This window comes from Protobothrops mucrosquamatus, unplaced genomic scaffold (assembly GCF_001527695.2).
Source record: "Protobothrops mucrosquamatus isolate PMUCROS unplaced genomic scaffold, P.Mucros_1.0 scaffold1403, whole genome shotgun sequence".
NCBI classification, from domain to species: domain Eukaryota; kingdom Metazoa; phylum Chordata; class Lepidosauria; order Squamata; family Viperidae; genus Protobothrops; species Protobothrops mucrosquamatus.
In genome coordinates, this window is record NW_015387588.1 from 149,054 (window position 1) to 171,773 (window position 22,720).

Sequence of the window (22,720 nt, forward strand, 5' to 3'; positions counted from 1 at the left end):
CTGAACGTCAACATCCTTCACAACAGGCCATCCTGAATATGGCTAATGAAGAATGCATTTCAATTAGGTCTGGATGATCACAGGTTGACCATCTTTCCTGTACTCTGTGACTTCCTGATGGAGCAGGACTATTAAATACATAGGAAAGGAATATATGAGGGATAGAAGAGGGATTCTGGGTTCCTGCAAGATTATTAGAATGGTAATGTAAAATTCAAATTGCTTAGCAATACATGTTCAAATTGAAATAAACCCAGGATCATGCAAACATAAACAATAACAAATATAAATGATTGCCTAATCATTTTGTCCTTGAATTTTGCCTATGTTGCCCATGAAACCGAAAATTACCTATCTTCTTGCCCTCTCATTTAATCAATGCAGCTGATATGAGCATGATTCAAGATCAGCTTCCTGTTTTTTGTTTTTAATTTTCCTGTTTATGGAAACAGGAAAATGATGGCCTGCTATGCCTATTGCTTTTTCTAGTGACTTATCAGGCTCTAGGATAATGTAAGATTTGTTTTGCCTTAAATGCGTTCAGATATAATGAAGGTCTAAATGTCCATCATTATCTAAATGTCCATCATTAAAACAGAGCCAATTATGTACAAATCTCCTAAAGTCAAATCAAAACTGGATGTTAAAAAATAATGCAAGGAAGGAGATCAGGAATGGTATAGTGTACTATCAATCAGATGAAAGATTTCTATATTATACGCTGTATCAGGTAGCTGGAATAAACTGGCAAGCGAATTTAAGACAACAGTCTGTTCATATACTTAAAGTGTTTTGCAAACAGCAACACAAGACAATTGCTTAAACAATCTGAAATGCTTTAAGAATAGCAAATCTTGGAACTTGGAATGGTTATCTCGGAGCCCTCTCTGTGGGCACACATGCCGTTGCCCCAGCCTTGCCTCCCCCCGCGGCCCCCTCCTCTCCAGCAGCCCCCCTGAAGGAGACTCGCCCTCAAACGTGGCCCACACGGAACAGCGCAGCCAAGGACATGGCAGCCAGGCAGCGTAGACAAGACTCTGTCTTCACGCCCCATCATGCAGTTGATGCTGCAGGGCGCAGGCAGAGGGTGTGGCGCGGGCAGAGGGCTGCCTGGGTGATCGGCGGGCCCTGGAGGTGGTGAGTGGTCCCGTGGGCAGGCGGGACGGGGAATGGGGGAGCAGAGTGGGGGCGGGCAGGGGGAGTGGAGCAGGGGCGGGGCCAGTTTTTGGGCACTCGGTCTCTAAAAGGTTCGCCATCACTGACCTATTCCAAGTTCCTTCTTCTTATCTACCCTTTCATAAAGAAAACTTGCAAATTAATTTGTTTGGGGTTATTAGATTGTGTTCTTTTCAAACATGAAGGAAAACCAAGAATATATATGCTTTCTCTAAGCCAGTGATGCTCTCCAGGTCACATCAGAGTAAAGTGGAAGTAAAGCTTATTGAACTTGAATGGTTTTACCCTGTCAGACTATGTACTCTCAGACTTGCATCTTCCATATCTCTGATTAGGAATCCTGCTTTAACAGAGCTCAGAATTCTGTGGGGGCTTAGGGGAAATATTACTGAAAGTTATTATTATGCAAGTCTACAGTTTCTACCTGCTGTTTCCTATCTGCAAAATGGGAATAATAATGAAATCTATAGCTGGGTATTGGGAAGAATGAAACAAAGCACTGTTCATAACAATACTAATAATTTGATGGACCAAAGGCCACAACTATAGTAAATAAATTGTCATTTTTAACCATTTTTTTCCACTTAAATTGTCAATTCCTTTTCACTGCTTTCCCAGGCAGAATGTAAGAGAGTTTTGGTTAGTGCCAACACCAAGGAAGCCTTAAGATGGCATAGAAAACAATGGCCTAATGGGGAAAAAACAATTTAGCAAACTCAAGGTCGTGCTGAGTAACAGCATAGTAATGTAACAATAAACAATTCAGGTCAAATCACATGAAACAGACTCTCGAAGATACACACAGGCAAGCAAAGAGAATGAAAAAGCCAAAGCAACTTCATCCAAATACAAAATGTAATTAAGATTAAGAAAGACCTGGGCTTATAGAATTAGGGGAAAAACTTTAAAAAGTAAAACTTATGTTAAGGGAATCCAAAGAAAAAAAGATAATAAGAATTTATCAGATTTGCTTAGCGTGGCTGGAATGTGGGGGGAAATATTAATGGAACAAAGTATGTTTGAAAAGGAAGTAATATTATCCCGGGAAGACTCTGAAGACAAACAAACAATTGTTCAACGTTTCTAAAAAAAATCCAGGAAAAAACATAATGATAAACAATGCAACCCAAAGAGTATACGGAGAATAAAATACCTATCAACCCATTCAAGAAGGAAAAAAGTGTGGCACAGGTATTATCTGTTTTAATCGCCACTAGGATGGAGCCACAGCAGAACTATCTATAGTATTTGTGAATGGATTCCCATGATGCTAAAATGGAAGCATAAAGAGGGCATTCTGAGCCAGAGTCATGAAGTCGGGCAGCAAGCAAGTGTAATACATTTATATTTGTCGTTATTTATTTTAAATTCTACTTCTGGGTTTACATCCCCCAAAATCATAGCCCAGAAAAACAATGAGCTGTGTGTGTGGTCTCAAGACACACTACTCTGTTGCTCTAATCCTAAAATAATATGTTCAAGAGAACCTGGCATCACAGTCCATATTTTTTTCCTATTGATCTGGACTCACTTGCTGTCTAAGGGCTGAAACCGAATAGGAATCCCGGATATATGTGTGGCTATAATTTCCTCCCGAGAACAAGAAACAGGACACTTCATCCCTGTCCTAATTAAGCTCTAATCACAGATTATAGTTTTTTTTCGACTTCAGTTACTTGCCTTAGACAGTAGTTAGTACCTGGCTGAAGGTCACGCTTCAGGAATGTTAGTGAGAAGGCAATTAATGGATTAAACAAAGCCAGAGGAGAGACAGAAAGACTAAAACAAAAAAAAAAAACCTATCAGAGGGTGCCACTGGGAAGAAATGATGGTGAGGGGAAAGTGAAGGAGACCAGCCCTGTTAGAAGGTGGGTAACTGAGCACATGGTTCTTACTAGCAAATGGGGCTAACGAAACAGATTAAACATTACCAGAACTCAAGTAAAAAGTTGGGGGAGGAGAGCAAAGAAACTATCCAATTTAACTTGCTTACCTTGCCTGGCAATTTCATTAGGATCCCAGATCTGCCCTGAACTGCTTCTTGCCTGTCCATCCTCTTCTGGTTTCCCCTCTTCATCTTCGTCTTCCACTTTGGTTACAGTAAACTGAGGCATGTTCAAAGCAAAACTTTCTTCTAGGCCAGGACACAAAGAACTGAAAGTGTCGGTGGGTCAGGTGACAGGCAGCCCCAGGGAATGGGAGGGAAAGGGTGTGGGCATGTAGTGTGAGGGAGACACACCTCTACGGGTATATGTGCGTGTTCAAGTGTATGCATGCCGAGGAGAAGAGTTATTTACAACCCTGCTACTAAGAAGATTATTTTCACTGCTATGCTGTACTAGTCTGCACGCTCCTTACTATCACAGTAGCAGTCTCTTGCTTTCTGCCAAGAATTAAATGCAGCCCTGCTAACAGGTACAAAATCTAGTTAATAATTGTTTGGCCTTACATAAAGAGCGCTTGAGAAGTTATATTTGGGAGAAGCTATACAATTTATGCACCTTAAAAGGAAAAAAGTATTATAAACTTGAAAATCCAAAGAACTAATAACAATTGTAATGCAAAGAGCAAGAGTCACCAAAATGTAGTCCTACTAGTCCTACTAGGACAATGTATTCTGCAAAAGCAAAAGCAAAGCAACTCACATCAGAAGACAGCCGTTCTTGGCAAAATGCCATTCCCTAAAGCCAGAATATGATTCAAATGTGTATGGCTGCATAGTGATAGCTGTTCCTGGAGGAACTCCTGTTTTTCAATTTTCCCCTAAGTGATTTAAAAAAAAAAAGAATGCACAAACTTGAAATTTAGGCATAAGCATTACCCAACTGAGATTTAATCCTACTTTGGCTTGCAAAAAGAAGGCTAGTAGGAGAATGCAGGTCTGTATTGTCATGTTCAGAAAAGAAGAAGGTTCAGACTAATTGGGAGTTGCTGGGGAAGAAGAGAAAACTGGGAGTTGGAACGCAAAGATATTACACCAGATATTACATATTACAGATAAAGTTATTACATAGAAGGTGGAGGAAAAAACCTGAAATAAGAAAAATGGTAACTGTGTCCACGCTGTTAGGTTAATTCTGACTATTCTCAATAGTCTGTTAAACCCATAGTTAAAACCCATTTTACAATAAACTTCCCTCCACAACTGGGTCTGTCATAGATCCCTAAATCCCTTTGAGAAAAGACTCCACATCTTCTCTATTTACACTTAGCACACTCATTTACTAAAACTACAGTGGGTGAAAACAATATGTGTGTGGGGGGGAGTAAACTAAGACAGAAAACTCCAATGTTCCAGTTGTACTTCCCGCAATCTTACACTTGCTGTTTATACCATCAACATGACAAGATTACAGACAAGGGCAATAACCAATTTAAAAGGCACTTTGGCTTAACCTCAGGTTAAGCTGTAATTGTTTGGCCCAACAAAAGCAGTGTAAAGCTAGTATCTACAAAACCCCTTTCTGCCTTATTTCCCTAGCATGGCTCTAGATCAGGGGTATCAAACTGCTGGCCCATGGGCCGGATGCATCATAATGAAACCACGCCCACCCCATTGCCGGCAATGGAAAAAAAAGTCGTGATGTGTCACATCACGTGACATTGTGAGTTTAATACTCCTATTCTAGATAGACAGAACAGAAGCTTTAGTAGACAGTCTGTGATATAGTTCGGAGAGATGAATCCAGTGAAAAAAGGTGTTTGACTATAAACTTTATTCACCCGCATGACTGTTCTCAGTTCTTATACAGTGGTTCACTTACTACATAAATATCATCCCTTTGAAGTAGATCAGACTAGGAAACCATAAGTTATGAATGCTAATGATACTACTTTGATCTTTTATCTGGTGTTTTTTTTTTTGTTATGGGTCTTTCTACTGTGCCTTAAGGTTATTCCTATTGCCTACTACAATCAGGTGTGAAGAACCACAGCATCAAATAAGTTCAAAAGTATTTAATGGGCCCTCTGACCGGTTTCTCTTAATCAAGATTTAGAAGCTCTTGTTTAACAGACTATAAAAAGTTAAACCACAGTTTAAAAGCAATAATCTTGTACTAATGTCTCATTTGATTGCATCTGAATGTTAACACAGTCAGAATTTCATCTAAAACAGTTTTCATATATAGTATAGCAATAGTATTTACATTTGTATACCGCTTCACAGTGCTTTACAGCCCTTTCTAAGCGGTTTACAGAGTCAGCATACTGCATTCAACAATCTGGGTCCTCATTTTACTGACCTTAGAAGGATGGAAGGCTGAGTCAACCTTGAGCCGGTCAGGATCAAACTCTTGGCAGTTGGCAGCATTAGCCTGCAATACTGCATTCTAACCAATGTGCCACCACAGCTCACAGAATGAGCAAAGGATCCAGACAATTGAAGACAAATCAGCAGAAACTGATCAAAAGATGGAAGAAATAAAAGATGAAAACCAAAGACTGATGCAGACAAATAGAAAACTAGAGGATTCACTAGCGGCTCTAGAAATGGAAAAGCCATCCTATTTCTTAAGATTCCAGAATATAATGGAAGACAAGGATGAGGACCTTGCTGACTTGATGATAGAACTACTGGCTGGTGTGTTGGAAGTGGGGAAGCAGGAAATGGAAGGAGAAATAGATCAAATATTTAGTTAACTCAAGCTACACAAGAAGAAACGAAGTCCCCAGAGAGATCCATGTCAGATTTGTCAAAAGATGAATAAGAGATGAAATATTGAGAAGAATGAGAGATGATCTACTGCAATATAAGGGAAAAGAAATTGCAGTGCTGAAGCAGATACCCAGGAGGATAAGGGACTCACGAAGAGAATATCAATTTCTGACCAAAAAAACTAATTAAGAAAGGAGTGACCTTTAGGTGACTGATGTGGGAAGGGATACTAATCAATTGGGATACAAAAAGATACAGATTGGACTCTATCTTCAAAGCAAGGGAATTTTATGACAGATACAGAGCTTTTCTTGAAGAAGGAAACTCAGAACTTCAACCAGAAGGGGAATTTAGAAAACAGGAAGAGACAGCATAGAAGGAGCAGCCAAACAAAGAGAAGTGGAAGAAACGGAAACTATAAATCAAGAAGAAGGGGTTAAAGCAGAGGTCCCCAACCTTTTGGGCACCAGGGACGGTTCCGTGGAGAGAGGTTTTTCTGCGGACTGAAGGAGGTGTGGTTTTGTGTGCTGCCTGCATCCCGCAGATGGAGCTTTGTTTGTTTGTGCAAACCAGTTGCTGGCATGCCACAGCCCGGTACTAGTCCACGCACCGGGGGTTGGGGATCCCTGGGCTAAAGGGAAAACAGAGACAAACTAGAACAACTAGGAGAATAAACCCTAAATATAATTGAAGAGGATGGAAAAGGACAATGTGATACTCTCAATAAATATAAATGGATTAAATTCCCCCGTAAAGAGGAAAAAACTCTTTACACAATTACAAAAATTAAAAATGAATATAGTTTGATTCCAAGAAACACATTTTAAAAGACAATATTATAAATCTCTGGAGTGCTCAAAAATTGGGAAATTTTATTTTTCATTTGCACAACAAAAGAAAAGAGGATTAGCTCTATATATCCAAGAAACAATGAATCCTAAACAAATCTACTCGGATGAAGAAAGAAGAATACTAATGGTAGAAATAACGATGAATGAAAAACAGACATTGATGGTAGCAATTTATGCACCAAATAACAAACAAGAAGAATTCTACCAAAGATTACACAAGAAAATACTAGAAATGGAGTACCAAAATATTTGTTTAGTAGTAGATTTTAACGCAATTGTAGATGAAAAGTTAGATTACAAGAGTAGTAAAATAGGGAAAAAGGAAGGAATATTTTGCCTAAGGCTTTTTTTTCAGAATGGCAGAAGAAATTTGTATATAGGACATATGGAGAGAAATAAATCCTAAGAAATCCCAATATACATTTTATTCAAACAGCCACAAATCATGGTCCTCAGTTGACATCATATGGGTATCCCCTGAATTAAGAAGGGATATACAAGAAATCTTTTACCCAATTTTTAAAGTTGGGTTTCCCCATAAAGTCAATTTAAAATGATTGAAACTTTTATTAGATAATACATTCCATAGTTTTCTAACTTATTTACTTGGTTTTAGAGAAAGTAGTTTCATTATATTTAGATCCTAATACTCTCCATCTAACCAAAGATGATATATACCCGTATTTATCGGCGTATAACACGCACAGGCGTATAACACGCACCTTCATTTTAAGAGGGAAATTTCAGGAAAAAAACTTAAAGGTGGGGCCAGGCAGCGGAGAGCTTATATCGGCGTATAACACGCACACATCATTTGCCCCCTATTTTCAGGGGGGAAAAGTGCGTGTTATACGCCAATAAATACGGTACATATATTACAAAGTTGCCCAAATCAGAAAATTATCACCAATCATTGGCTTCCAGTATTTAATACTTTGTAATAGGTAAGCATGATCATATGGCTCCAGATTCAGAAAATAATTTTTTCCTCATGAATTGATAATTGCATTGTCTGTAAAGATATTCTCAAAATTAAAGTACTCCATGGAAATTTTCTAAACCAAGAATTTATTTTTTGAAATATTTGCCAGATATATAAACTGGAATTCCTCTCAGAATATTAATCAGTCTGGGAATAATATTTTTTTTGAGATCATTCATTTTTCTCCAAAGAGTAAGATTTAATTAATTACACTCATCTAACAATATCTGTAGAAACCTCTCTTTATATTTTATTTTATATTACATATTGCTAACTAACATCCTTTGGTATGTACCTACTTAGTTATTTAATGGATTCAGTACAAATATAGAACTGATATGCCTTAAGTGGATGGGTAACCAAATTTTATCTATAGGCATCAATTCTGATTTGGATCAGTTAACAGAGTATCCTGCTATATTATTAAAGACATCTATTTTTTCATCAACATTGTGATAGTAGTATGAAGTTTGGAAATAAACAAAAAAGTCACTTGCAAATAAAAACAATTGGTGTTTAACCTATATACTATTCTGTAAATCTCTCTATGTCGTTTCATAGCACAAGCAAAGGGTTCCCCGCAGATATTGAAAAGCAAGAACCTAGTTCACAGGTTGGCAACCCTAGCCTTCTCCTCCAGCTCCCAGCCTCCTCCGCCATTTGCAGAGAGAGAGACAGAGAGAGGCACTTACACTTCCCTTCTCTCTCTCTCTCTCTCTCTCTCTCTCTCTCTCTCTCTCTCTGTGTGTGTGTGTGTGTGTGTGTGTGTGTGTGTGTGTGTGTGTGTGTGTGTGTAAAAAAGAGAGTGGCCTCACGCTGTTCTCGGACAAGCTGACAAGCTTATTGTGCGGGGCTTCTATCTTTGCTGCGTCTCAGCAGGAAGCAGGAAGCAGCAGAAAGCAGCATCTCTCTCTCTCTCGCTCTCTCTCTCTCTCTCTCTCTCTCTCTCTCTCTCTCACACACACACACACACACACACACACTGAGTGGGGGAAGAGGACTGGCAGACCAAGGGCAGGAGAGAGCCAGCCCAATACGAATGTGTGTCAGCTTGTCGGAGAACAGCATGAAGCCAGCTGGCCAGGTGAGCAGAAGATCGGAGAGAGGGAGAGAGACAAAGAGAGGGAGGGAGGGAGGGAGGGAGAGAGAGAGAGAGAACTCATGCACAGCAGCCTCTATTTTTTTTAATTAAACTGTTCAATCAAGCTCCCCCCCCCTCGCAAGTTTTGCGGCTCCCAGTGTTTTCTTTTCTCTGGGTCCAAGTGGCTCTTTGAGTGTTCAAGGTTGCCGACCCCTGACCTAGTTCCTTTAAACAGTGGAAATATAGGAGAAAATATGGAATTAATTTTTATTTTAGATACAAGCAACTCATATCTTTTCATTTTACGAATTCCAAAGGAAATCCAAATCTATTTAGGACAGCAATCATATATTGTTTATGTACTTTGTCAAAGGCTTTTTCATCAATAAAACTACAAAGTGTTCTTTTTATTCAAGTGTATTAGATCTATGACTAACTTAATGTTGTCTGCTACTTCCCTAGTTTTTATAAACTCTGCTTGATCACTCTTAATAACAAACAATATCATTTGCTAACACTGCTGTTAAAATCTTTGTATCCACATTAATCAATGAAATAAAATCATAGTTAGCACAATGAGTATGATCTTTATCTGCTTTTGATGATATAACTCTAGTTAAATGTCAGTGATAAAATTCCCTTATCAAATGTTTCTTTATTTACCTGACAAAGTTTTGGCACCAAAAGCTCTATAAATGTTTTATACCACTCAACAGGGAATCTATCTAGTCCTTTTTTTTAACCACTTGCCGTTTTTAAAATTACACTTTAATCTCTACATCAGATAATGCAGCAAATGTAAGTTGTTTTTGTGTACTATCTAAATGTGGTAAATTTACTTTAAAAAGCATCTATATCTTAAGTACATTCTCTGGATTACAATATAATTTTGAATACAAATTTAAAAATTGAAATTAAAATCTAATATTAGTTTCTATATTTGTTATCAATAAATCAGTATACATTGAGTGTCTTTGAGCCAGTCACTTTCTCTCAGCCCAATTCACCTCACAGGATTGTTGTTGTGGGGAAAAATAGGAGAAGGATTAGATTTAGCACCTTGAGTTATTTATAAAAATAATAAAGTGGGATAAAAATGTTTTAAAATTATATGGAAATGTTAAGAAATGGATGGAATAAAGAATTAGAGGTGTCTACTGTAACTAATGGGAGAGTGTTTTAAGTTCTTTAGCAAGAGTATCAATGGACCTCAAATTACCACTTATAGAAAAAAAATATTTAAAATTGACTGGACAGTATAGAAAAATACTGTAAAAATAGTATTTTGTTGGAGAGATAATAAACGCTTCTTAAAACACATTTTTACAAGGTCTTACATTTACCAAGTTTTGTGAGAAAGTATTAGATTATATAAATACAACTGTGCCAAAAAGCTAACATTTTCAGATAATATATACAGAATTGTAACTACCTTTTTTTATTTTGTCATATTTTTCACTTTTTCAAAAAAAACACATTCTTTTTGTCTTCTTTTTGCTTCTCTGTCATTATTTTAAAAGCAATAAAACAATATTTTTTTTAAGAAAAATGGAGAACATGCCTCCAAATACCAGTAGCAAGGAAAAAACAGCTGGAAGAAATACACCACCACCTCGTTTGGGAAAACAGCTGAGACATTTGGCTGGCCACTATTAGAAGCAAAATTCTGGCCTAAGATGAAGTTGTGCTGATATAACACGGGTATTCTCATATTCTTAAAAGAACATAAGAAAAAATGGAAACGGAGTCATTAATAAATAATCCTTCAGGTTATGGTTGATATTTCAACTTATATTAGAGAGAATATCTAACTATCCAACAGGCTGGTTCATTGTGAGTCCAAAATTGTGAACAAAATGCTTCTGAATTCCATTCAGCACTTAGATTTTATTATATAACCTGAAAGTCCTGTTATCATATCGTATCATATCAGATTAAGACCTGTTACATGCAAAGCAGCAGATAATTTGGGTTGTCTCCAAATATAAAGGCTCTTTCGTTATTATGCCTCCTACCCAGGCAGGTGACCCAGAGCAGAGCACTTCATTATTATGAAAGAGAGCACATCTCCATTCTTGCACAACTAAAATGTGATTAAAAATCTCATCTGAATGGAAGGTGGGAAAAACCATAACGAAAAAGCAGAAATAGCCCTTAATTAAGCTGAGAGCTTGCTTGGAAGCAATGGTTCACAATCTGACTTCCAAAAAAAACCTTGTTGTTAATCAGGATTTAGTAAGCTTTTGGGAAATATTTATATAATATTCACTATATATACCCTCTTTCACTGTAATCTGACTGCATCCTAATAATAATAATAATAATAATAAAGTTGGAAGGGACCTTGGAGGTCATCTAGTCCAACCCCCTGCCCAGGCAGAAACCCTACACCATTTCAGACAAATGGCTGTCCAGTCTCTTCTTAAAAACTTCCAGTGTTGGAGCATTCACCGCTTCTGGAGGCAGGTTGTTCCATTGGTTAATTGTTCTAACTGTCAGGAAGTTTCTCCTTAGTTCTAAGTTGCTTCTCTCCTTGATCAGTTTCCACCCGTTGCTTCTTGTCCTGCCTTCAGGCGCTTTGGAGAATAGCTTGACTCCCTCTTCTTTGTGGCAGCCCCTGAGATATTGGAACACTGCTATCATGTCCCCCCTCATCCTTCTCTTCATTAAACTAGACATACCCAATTCCAGCAACCGTTCCTTATATGTTTTACCCTCCAGTCCCCTAATCATCTTTGTTGCTCTTCTCTGTACTCTTTCTAGAGTCTCATCTTCATCTGCCTTTTTAAGTCCTGGCTGTTCCAGGTTTTCTTCCAATGTTCTCTGCCTCAGCTCCACAAGCACAGGTCTAAACTAATGCCCTGGACTGGAAGAAAAGGAGATTGAGATTAGTATGTCATACACTAAATGAGAATTTACAATTTAAAGCTAAACTCTATGCTTCTTAATACCAAGAACTCAAAAAAGTCTAAATATAAATTTATCCACATATTGCAATCACAGAAAAGGCCACCTAAAACTAAAATAGCGCATTTTTTTAAAAAATGGCCTAACTTGCACCTTTGAATTAAGTTTCCCAGGTTAAGCTTATCATTTTTCTTTCTGATCTGTAAACATTTTCCTCGATTGCCACATTTGTTTAAACTGAAAGCACTGTGACACAAAAGCACTTGGCTATGCAGCAAGAATCTTGGTAGGCATGTTTCTCTCCTATTGCATTCTACTTTTAGTTTTATAAATACTGTACAGATAAACTGACACCAGCAAAGATCCGCTACCAGAAAAAAAAAATCCTTGTAATTTGATGTTTATACTTGCTATAATTTTCAACCCAAAAGAATGCTGGAAAAAATTATAAAAAATAGCTCCAGACTCTTCATCACAAGATAAGTTAACAGAATATGATCAAATTTGCTACGATGGGAGAAATCAGTAAAAGAAAAATTAAGTTGGACAATGGACAGGATTAGGCTGGGGGGCAGGCGGCTCTACAGAAAAACACACCCCAGAAAAACAATGATTCCAAAGTACCTATACCAGTGGTTCTCAACCTTTTTAATGCCGCGACCCCAACCGGTCGTAAGTCGAGGACTTTTCCTGCCCGGGAGCACCGCGCATGCGTGGTTCCGCCCCCTGCACCGGCCGAGGCGTAGCTCGCAAGCGGCAGAGATGGAGCAGGCCGACCACCAGCTGGCCCAGCCAAAGGGAGGTAAGGCACCCGCCAGAAAAGGGGGAAAAAATGGCGGACAAAAAAAATGGCGGACAGCCTTGCTTGGCGACCCCCATGAAATGGTCGATCGACCCCAAATGGGGTCCCGACCCACAGGTTGAGAACCACTGACCTATACTGTATTTATTTCATTTATTTATTAAATGTATATGCCCACCATTTTCAATCTCAATCAGAGTCATATAATTCTGGGTGACTAACAATATTTAAAAAAAACAATATAACATTAGTTTGTTTGTTGAGATGGGCGGCTATAGAAATCAAATAAGTAAATAAATAAATAACAAAAATGCTTATGGGAGAGGCATTTTGGCAACAGCTCAGTTTCTGGGCAAATGCTCCCCTTCTTCTGCCCAGTCATATGACTCAAAGCAGAACATTTGCTGGCCACTCCTTGTTTCCCAGGACACATACTGTATACATAGAAAAACACACAGAAGCAACATACTGTAAGTTGAAAGCAGGCATATACACACATAGGCAACTCATATGCCTCCACCTTGATTACATCCTCCCATGTATATACACAAAGCAGCAGCAGGTATGCAGACACCCTGATTAGACTCTTAACAGATATACAGATGCTTACACAAAGAGAGAGGATACAAGTACACATAATCTAAGGAGAATCACATGCGACATGTGTGTTTGTGTCGGACAATGAAACTTCTTTTATACCTGTGGAGGACACTGGTGACGACGATTTTCCAATGGGTTTTAGTAGTAGAAGTATGAAAAAGAGGGAACAAAGAGTTCGACAGATGGTTCCATGGCAATACACATAAATCTATAGCATCTTGTCTGTACAGTTTGTCTTCCGGGCCCCCGTGGATGTGGCCCGCAAAGTGGTTTCATGTGGCCTGCGAAGCCATCCTGGAAACAGTGAGGGAACGGCCCCCGCTGCCTTGGCCCTGGCGCAGGCCGGCCGGGAGCCAATGTACAATTTTGTGGTGGTCATCTATGCTGAAACGCATTCAGTCTTAGCTCTATAAGGCCGTCTAGAAACAGCAAGGGACCGGCCCCTGCTGTGTCGGCCCCGCCCCCTGGGTGCATGCTGGGGAGGTGTCACCCTTTGTGAGGAATGAAGAAATGGACCATACTTTGGTGCTTGCCCCGGTCCCACCCCCTTCTGCCAGAGACCCTCAGATCTGTCCCACTCTTGCCCAGGCCCCCACAGGCACCCTTGACGCGAACAATGTAGAGCTGGCCATGCCCACCCAGTAGGCCACACCCACCCTGGCCACACCCACCTGGCCCCCCAAGGGCAACTGCAATGCTGATGCGTCCCTCAATGAAATTGAGTTTGACACCCCTGTCGTAGAAGGTGGTAGCACTTAACTGATCTTGGAAACTAAGCAGGTTCAGACTTGGTTAGCATTTGGATGGGGGAAATCATCAGGAAAAGTGATGCTGCAAGAAAACTAAGTGGGAACAATCATCAGAAACTGAGCTCAACCTGAAGGAGGGATGGAGATCTTTATCTTAGTTATCTATCACATTCATATAGCCACTCATTTTATGACTGTAACTCTGGGCAACATATAATAAAACTATGAAAACACAATAAACAAGCATATAAAGACAATAGGAGTGGTTAAAAACTCATAAATAATAAAAAACCTTTTCTTAGATTTATATCCCACCTTTACTCAGTATAAATCAAGATAGCATACAGTATATAATGCTCCTACCTCCTATTTTTTCCCCATTAACAGCTCTGTGAAGTAGATTGGGCAGAGAAAGAATAAATGGACCAAAGTCATCCAGCTAGCTTTCATGCCTAAAAATAGAGGTTAGTCCCTAGATTTCTAGGCTGGTGCCATGTACCACCACATTGAAGTTGCTATCTCTAATCAGTTACTTTTTCCTTTCTCCCTAGTGACAAAAATATGGTCCTGCTTGTCTTTTTTTAAAAATAGGAACTATAGGAATATTGAAATACAAGCAGTTAAGAGCAAACATCTCATAAGATAAATCAGGGAAGCAGTAAGGACCTTGAGTTACTGAGACACTGGTTGGCTGACTGCACAATTTATCTTCTCTAATGTTTATCTATGTGTAGAGTTATTAAAAGGAAAGACAAGCTCACTTACTGATGGCAGATATAACCTCGAAGAGGTTTGTTCTTCAGAAAGCAAACAACCACAAAAGTGTGGCAAAAATCACAGGTGGCTCGGTAGGTCTAAGTACAGTGTTTTCCAAACTTGGCAAATCTCAGATGTGTGGACTTCAACTTCCAGAATTTCCCAGACATTGCCAAGTTTAAAAAACACTGTTCTAATGAGATAATTTTAGAGAGAAGGTAAAACATGAATGCATTTACAACTGTTGTTAAGAGTATCAGAAGCCACTTTCTTACATTTTTTTCTTTTGCTCTATTTTCTATTTTCTTTCTTACCTTTCCACTACTTTCCCCTTTCTTTCTTTTCTAAAATCTCAATTGTTTTTATCTGGTTAAAATCTCTTTAATGAAGGTTATATAAAAAGAAAAACTCTGTCTATGGATAACTACTAGAGCAGTAACAAGAAGAAAAAGGAAAGGCCAGTAGAAAAATAGGTGTTATGGCTTACATAAAAGTCTGCATGTAACATCTGTTTGGACTAAAAACAAAGTAGTAAGTATAAATGACAGGAGCCAATTGTGTGAGATAAACATAGCACTTGGAAGCAAAGTGCTATTAAGGAATAGGAGCGACAAAATAACATTATTGTGTTTACTGTTTTTGTGTACTCCAAAGATTGTTCTTGTGAGAAAAAGATGTAAAATATAAATAAGTATCCTGCTTCCTGAAGGGTAGACATTAACTGCAGGAGAAGATGTACACATCGGTGCTCAGCAAACCAACAACAAGGAAAAGGCAACCTGCCAACTCTCACAATTAAATGTGCATCAAAATTGCCTGCTACCTAAATGTGATAACAGTATTTGGAGAAAAACATCCCGCAGACATTGCAAAAAAAAATCTAAGGGGAGAAACACAATCAGATAATCGCCCGGCCGCCCTCTTCAGGGTGACCCGCTCTCTCCTCCAACTGAGGGGAGGGGGGGATCCTCTGGAGGGGAGGGCCGAGGATTTTGCACAATATCTGTATGACAAAGTCGCTCGGATCCGGGAAGGCTTGGACTCCGACTGGTTGGCCCAGGGGGAGGAGACGGAAGCAGGTCTTGAGACGGTTATNAGTGTACGCTGTACACACAAACACAGCCTGTTACTTTGAAGAAAATATGGACACCTCCTGTGACCACTGCTGCTAAAAGGTTACCCAAAATCATCATCTTCATACTTTTTCTCCCTTGTTTCTCAAGCTGTCTACCAAGGTACCGTTATGTGTATTTAGATATCGTAGAACAGACATGTCAAACAGAAGGCCCGGGGGCCGGATGTGGCCCGCAAAGTGGTTTCATGTGGCCCGCGAAGCCATCCTGGAAACAGTGAGGGAACGGCCCCCGCTGCCTTGGCCCTGGCGCAGGCCGGCCGGGAGCCAATGTACAATTTTGTGGTGGTCATCTATGCTGAAACGCATTCAGTCTTAGCTCTATAAGGCCGTCTAGAAACAGCAAGGGACCGGCCCCTGCTGTGTCGGCCCCGCCCCCTGGGTGCATGCTGGGGAGGTGTCACCCTTTGTGAGGAATGAAGAAGTGGACCATACTTTGGTGCTTGCCCCGGTCCCACCCCCTTCTGCCAGAGACCCTCAGATCTGTCCCACTCCTGCCCAGGCCCCCACAGGCACCCTTGACGCGAACAATGTAGAGCTGGCCATGCCCACCCAGTAGGCCACACCCACCCTGGCCACACCCACCTGGCCCCCCAAGGGCAACTGCAATGCTGATGCGTCCCTCAATGAAACTGAGTTTGACACCCCTGTCGTAGAAGGTGGTAGCACTTAACTGATCTTGGAAACTAAGCAGGTTCAGACTTGGTTAGCATTTGGATGGGGGAAATCATCAGGAAAAGTGATGCTGCAAGAAAACTAAGTGGGAACAATCATCAGAAACTGAGCTCAACCTGAAGGAGGGATGGAGATCTTTATCTTAGTTATCTATCACATTTATATAGCCACTCATTTTATGACTGTAACTCTGGGCAACATATAATAAAACTATGAAAACACAATAAACAAGCATATAAAGACAATAGGAGTGCTTAAAAACTCATAAATAATAAAAAACCTTTTCTTAGATTTATATCCCACCTTTACTCAGTATAAATCAAGATAGCATACAGTATATAATGCTCCTACCTCCTATTTTTTCCCCATTAACAGCTCTGTGAAGTAGATTGGCAGAGAAAGAATAAATGGACCAAAGTCATCCAGCTAGCTTTCATGCCTAAAAATAGAGGTTAGTCCCTAGATTTCTAGGCTGGTGCCATGTACCACCACATTGAAGTTGCTATCTCTAATCAGTTACTTTTTCCTTTCTCCCTAGTGACAAAAATATGGTCCTGCTTGTCTTTTTTTAAAAATAGGAACTATAGGAATATTGAAATACAAGCAGTTAAGAGCAAACATCTCATAAGATAAATCAGGGAAGCAGTAAGGACCTTGAGTTACTGAGACACTGGTTGGCTGACTGCACAATTTATCTTCTCTAATGTTTATCTATATGTAGAGTTATTAAAAGGAAAGACAAGCTCACTTACTGATGGCAGATATAACCTCAAAGAGGTTTGTTCTTCAGAAAGCAAACAACCACAAAAGTGTGGCAAAAATCACAGGTGGCTCGGTAGGTCTAAGTACAGTGTTTTCCAAACTTGGCAAATCTCAGATGTGTGGACTTCAACTTCCAGAATTTCCCAGACATTGCCAAGTTTAAAAAACACTGTTCTAATGAGGTAATTTTAGAGAGAAGGTAAAACATGAATGCATTTACAACTGTTGTTAAGAGGATCAGAAGCCACTTTTTATATTTTTTTTCTTTTGCTCTATTTTCTATTTTCTTTCTTTTTCCTATTTTCTTTCTTACCTTTCCACTACTTTCCCCTTTCTTTCTTTTCTAAAATCTCAATTGTTTTTATTTGGTTAAAATCTCTTTAATGAAGGTTATATAAAAAGAAAAACTCTGTCTATGGATAACTACTAGAGCAGTAACAAGAAGAAAAAGGAAAGGCCAATAGAAAAATAGGTGTTATGGCTTACATAAAAGTCTGCATGTAACATCTGTTTCGACTAAAAACAAAGTAGTAAGTATAAATGACAGGAGCCAATTGTGTGAGATAAACATAGCACTTGGAAGCAAAGTGCTATTAAGGAATAGGAGCGACAAAATAACATTATTGTGTTTACTGTTTTTGTGCACTCCAAAGATTGTTCTTGTGAGAAAAAGATGTAAAATATAAATAAGTATCCTGCTTCCTGAAGGGTAGACATTAACTGCAGGAGAAGATGTACACATCGGTGCTCAGCAAACCAACAACAAGGAAAAGGCAACCTGCCAACTCTCACAATTAAATGTGCATCAAAATTGCCTGCTACCTAAATGTGATAACAGTATTTGGAGAAAAACATCCCGCAGACATTGCAAAAAAAAATCTAAGGGGAGAAACACAATATAAAACTCCATAGTTTTTAGATACGCATATGTGCAACCTTTATTCCTTGAAGTAGGCAAGACTATTTATAGGTCATAACAAAATGATGAGGCATGTGCAACTGACAACAGGACTGTTGTAAAAGAAAAGGGGAAAAATGGTGCACTGCAGCAACTCCTTCGTGTCAAACTTGACTCCAGGCAACAACACAAACTACTGCAGTTCTCTGTGGCTGCTACCCACTGCAGGGAGGAAAGGCCTATTTTGATTGCTCCAGGCCAGGCAACTGATGCACCCAGTAGGGTTTCAGGGAGTTATTCCTGAAACTCTGCAGCATGCTCTAGTCCAGGGGTAGGCAACCTCGGCTCTTTTATGACTCGTGGACTTCAACTCTCAGAATTCCTGAGTCAGCATAGCTGACTCAGGAATTCTGGGAGTTGAAGTCCACGAGTCATAAAAGAGCCGAGGTTGCCTACCCCTGCTCTAGTCAAAGCTGCTTGGAATGAGTAGGCAACGAGAGCCTTAAATTGAATCTCAGACTCTACGTGATTGAAGGTCCCATAGAGCTTCCTGTTTTCTGAGGAGCTTTGGAGATGAAAACACCTCTTGTGAATATGTCTGGAGAAAGACAAAGAACAAATCCAATTGAGCATGAGTAGGAGCCCTTAAGTGGACTTATTTGGTGACAGAACAAATGATACAGTGAGCCTGCTTCTTTGCTTTTATTGTGTTTGCAAATAACCGACCAGCAGCCTTCGTTTGGGTAACCAGAGCCTTTCATGTTAAGGAGGGGTTGGTGAAGCTGTTTCAGGCTCACTGTGAGGGCTATTCTAGACATCTGTTGGACAAAGTCACTGAAATCCACTTGAGTTGGACATGAACAAGGCAGGCCTTATGCAAGTGATTGAGATACAGTCTTGCTATCTGAAATAAATGTAACCTGCTTAGGCCTGAGGAAGTAGATAGGGTCCTTGGAGCTGTGAGCTCGTCTACCTTTTAGTTCCATGTTGCTCTTAGTTGGTCAAGAACAGCCAGGAGGAACATGTAGTTGTGTCCAAGAGGTAATGAATGCTTTTTTTTTGCGCAGAAGACCTCTAGAGCAGACATGTCAAACACAAGGCCCGGGGGCCGGATGCGGCCCGCGAAGTGGTTTCATGTGGCCCGCGAAGCCATCTTGGAAACAGTGAGGGAACGGCCTCCGCTGCCTTGGCCCTGGCCCAGGCCGGCCGGGAGCCAATGTACAATTTTGTGGTGGCCATCCATGCTGAAACGCATTCAGTCTTAGCTCCACGAGGCTGTCGGGAAACAGCGAGGAACCAGCCCCTGCCGCATCGCCCCCGCCCCCTGGGTGCATGCTGGGGAGGTATCACCCTTTGTGAGGAATGAAGAAATGGACCATGCCTAGGCGCTTGCCCCGGTCCCACCCTCTTCTGCCAGAGACCCTCAGATCTGTCCCCCTCCTGCCCAGGCCCCCACAGGCACCCTTGACGCGAATGATGTAGAGTTGGCCATGCCCACCCAGTAGGCCATACCCACTCCATCCACACCCACCCAGTAGGCTGCACCCACCCTGGCCACACACACACCCCGAGGGCAACTGTAATGCTGATGCGTCCCTCAATGAAATTGAGTTTGACACCCCTGCTCTAGAGGATATGTAATGGTGGTGATGCATCTGTCTTTGTTCTTCTAGATCTCTCATCAGCTTTTGATAGCACTGAGTATGGTACCTTTCTGGACTAAGTCCATGGGTTAGAAGGGAGGAGACTCTTTTTTGGTAGTTCTCCTTCCTTCTTTCAATGCTACTTCGTTTATGTTGATGGGGAGGGGGAGAGATGTAACCCTAAACCTCTCTTATCTGCAATTCCTCAAGGCTCAACTCTCTCCCCACTCATATTTAACATCTAAATGAAATCACTGAATGAAGTTATTTGTCAGCACCATCAAAATATTACTTAGCTAAGTATTCTGCCCTTAGCTGTACAATTTGTTCAAGGTTGTTATACAGTGATTGGATGCTGTTGGGGTTTGGATGGGGGGAAATAGATTTCAGCCAAGTGGTTCTAGACTTCTGAACCTTCTAGGCCTGCTTTTATATCTCTTACTGCTATTGGAGTAGCACTCCACCAGAGTTAATACGCCATCTGGAGGTCTTCTGGAACACACAGCTCATGCTCAAAGAGTTTTGCACAGATTTGTCCCATGCACCAGTTGTGCTCATTTCTGGATTACGATGCTTGTCATTCATACCTTTTGTCACCTCCTGATTGGAAACTGTTTTGTGCTCTAGATGGAACTTTCCTAGAAGAATACTCAGAACTTAAACTGTTTCAGAATGTAACAGTGCTTCGTTTCGGGTACTCCAAAGTGCCCCTGTGTAACATCACTGCTGCACAAGTGACATTGCCTTCCAGTATATTTCCAGAGGCAATTCAAGGTGTTGGTCATCACCATTAGAAGCAGTGCATGGCACCAGGTCAGATTATTTGCAGAACTGACTATTTCAGCATTTCTGCTGAATCCTTCAGGAATATTATTACACTGCAGATATCACCTATATTGAGGGCATCTGATGGACCCAAATTTTAATTTTAAAATATGAAATGATTAAAAACTTGTGAGACCATGTACTCTCATAAGGTTTTGACATTCCACTTGAAATCTTACGATAATTTGAGCAGGAATGCTGAAATCTCAGCAAATCTTAGGTGAATTTTATCCATTAATATAAAATTAATGTAGGGGCCACCTACAATACTGTTACAAACCACCATGATCCCCAGACTCTAGGATGGGAATAATTGCTTTAAAAAAGGATGCAGCTATACCATACAATGTCTCATCTATTTATCCCTTCCGAAAGTGCACCTAGGTATGAAGTTAATATATATCTTATAAAGTAATATAAACTGAGGATTAAACTTATTCACATATACAAATACCAATTAACAAAAAAGATCAGATAAATTATTCCCTTACTACAATTATTTCTTTCTACGCAGCATTGCAAAATATCTTATTTGCAAAGCAAAGCTGGAGGCCAAACATAGCTACAATTAAATAATTACTTCAGACACATAAACATAGATTGGTGAAGGGGAATTCTCAGTTATCAAAAACACCACTGTCACATTTCCCAGAAGTGATTCTTGTTAACAGTCTTTGTTGAGCAAAAAAAAAAGGGCTTTACTTGCATAAGCCTTCACCTGTGGTTATTTCACTTTCATAGATGATGCTCTGAAAAACTGCTTTCTTCTTCTCTTTTGTTTCACTACCCTTTTTTATTTTCGACTTGTTTCAACTGGGGATTTGAGGGCAATTTAGGACAGATGCCTTTTAGAACAAAGTAAGATTCAGAAAACAGACAATGAACTACAGACTGGCTGGATCTAAAGACTGTTGACAGATCAGTGTTGCTATTCAGAAACTCCACAATGAAGATGTGACTTTGACTCAGTGGTGACTGAGCAAAACCTAGGCTAACCTTAGACATTTTTTTTTCCTTTTAAAATCAGACAGAACAATCAACAAGATTAAGGGAACTGAAATTCTCCCAAGTCATTTCCCACGAGACTTACTCAGCATTTCCAGGCACAAGGGGAAAAAAATAACAAAAAGGGATCTGAAAAACTGAACAGTTCAGCAAACTCAGTACTCCAAAGAGAAACCACAATTTAAAGACAACAAAATTGGCTTGTTTTAACAGAGTAACATAATTGGAAGGGACCTTGGAGGTCTTCTAGTCCAACCCTCTCCTCAAGCAGCAAACTCTATTCCATTTCAGACAAATAGTTGTCCAAACTCGACTTAAAAACCTCTCATATTGGAGCACCCACAAATTCTGCTGTTCCACTGACTAATTGTTCTAACTATCAGGAAATTTCTCCTTAGTTCTAGGCTGCTTCTCTCCTTGATTAGTTTCCATCCATTTTAGAAGCAGAGAAATTCAGTGCTGCTTCCAATGAGATTGATCAGGAAATTTAAGAGACAAACTATTATTTCTTGTCTTGCAAGCCTAAAATATACCAGTCAAACTTTGGCATAAGAAGGACAAAGGAATTATAAAGAGCCAAATCTGGAAAATCCAGTTGTGTGTGAAAATGATACCTGTCAAACAGAATTGAATATGACAATATTGTATTCAACAGTACTGAATATGGACAGGCCCATTCACATTCCTCTGACATCATCAATGCAACCCTTGTACCTCCCAAAGCACACAAAAAAATTCTTTGCATGAGCAACAACATCAGGTATGGAAGTGTGCTTCCCACAACTTCTGAAGCTTCCAAGTACCTGTTCATCCCTCAATGTTCTTCTACCAACAAGACACTCAAAAACAAGCACCACCTGGTTCTTTTACCAAACAAGGCACTTGCAACCAGTAATTTTGCTCCATTGGCAACATTACTGATATCCATTCTCCCTCCCACCAAAGGGAACCTTACCTTCGACCACATCTGTGCGAGGATTGGTTGTCTTGTCAGAAGCTGGCTCGGCTGCTTCAGTGGCCAAGGAAGTGGTTATTCGGGAAAAATCACTGGCACCCTCACTGCGGCTTGTTTCAGGCACACTTTCTCTGGAACTGAAGCGGACGCAAGAACTCGAGCGGGAGCTAAGATCCGGGCTAGTGTCAGACAGGCCTGGGATATCATCAATTTTAGTGGGGGTAACCATAAACCGGACAGAAGCCATCTTGGCAACAAAGATGG

At 40.1% G+C, this 22,720-nt stretch overlaps 1 protein-coding gene across 1 annotated transcript in view; it reads right to left on the reverse strand.

Moving 5' to 3' along the window:
* The window catches only part of SLC12A6 (solute carrier family 12 member 6), a 59,729-nt gene extending 37,009 nt beyond the window's left edge, over nucleotides 1-22,720 (reverse strand). Inside the window, exon 1 of the mRNA XM_015821819.1 lies at nucleotides 22,457-22,720. Coding sequence (XP_015677305.1) covers nucleotides 22,457-22,703 — 247 coding nt within the window. The 5' untranslated portion in view covers nucleotides 22,704-22,720. The remainder of the gene's footprint in view (nucleotides 1-22,456) is intronic.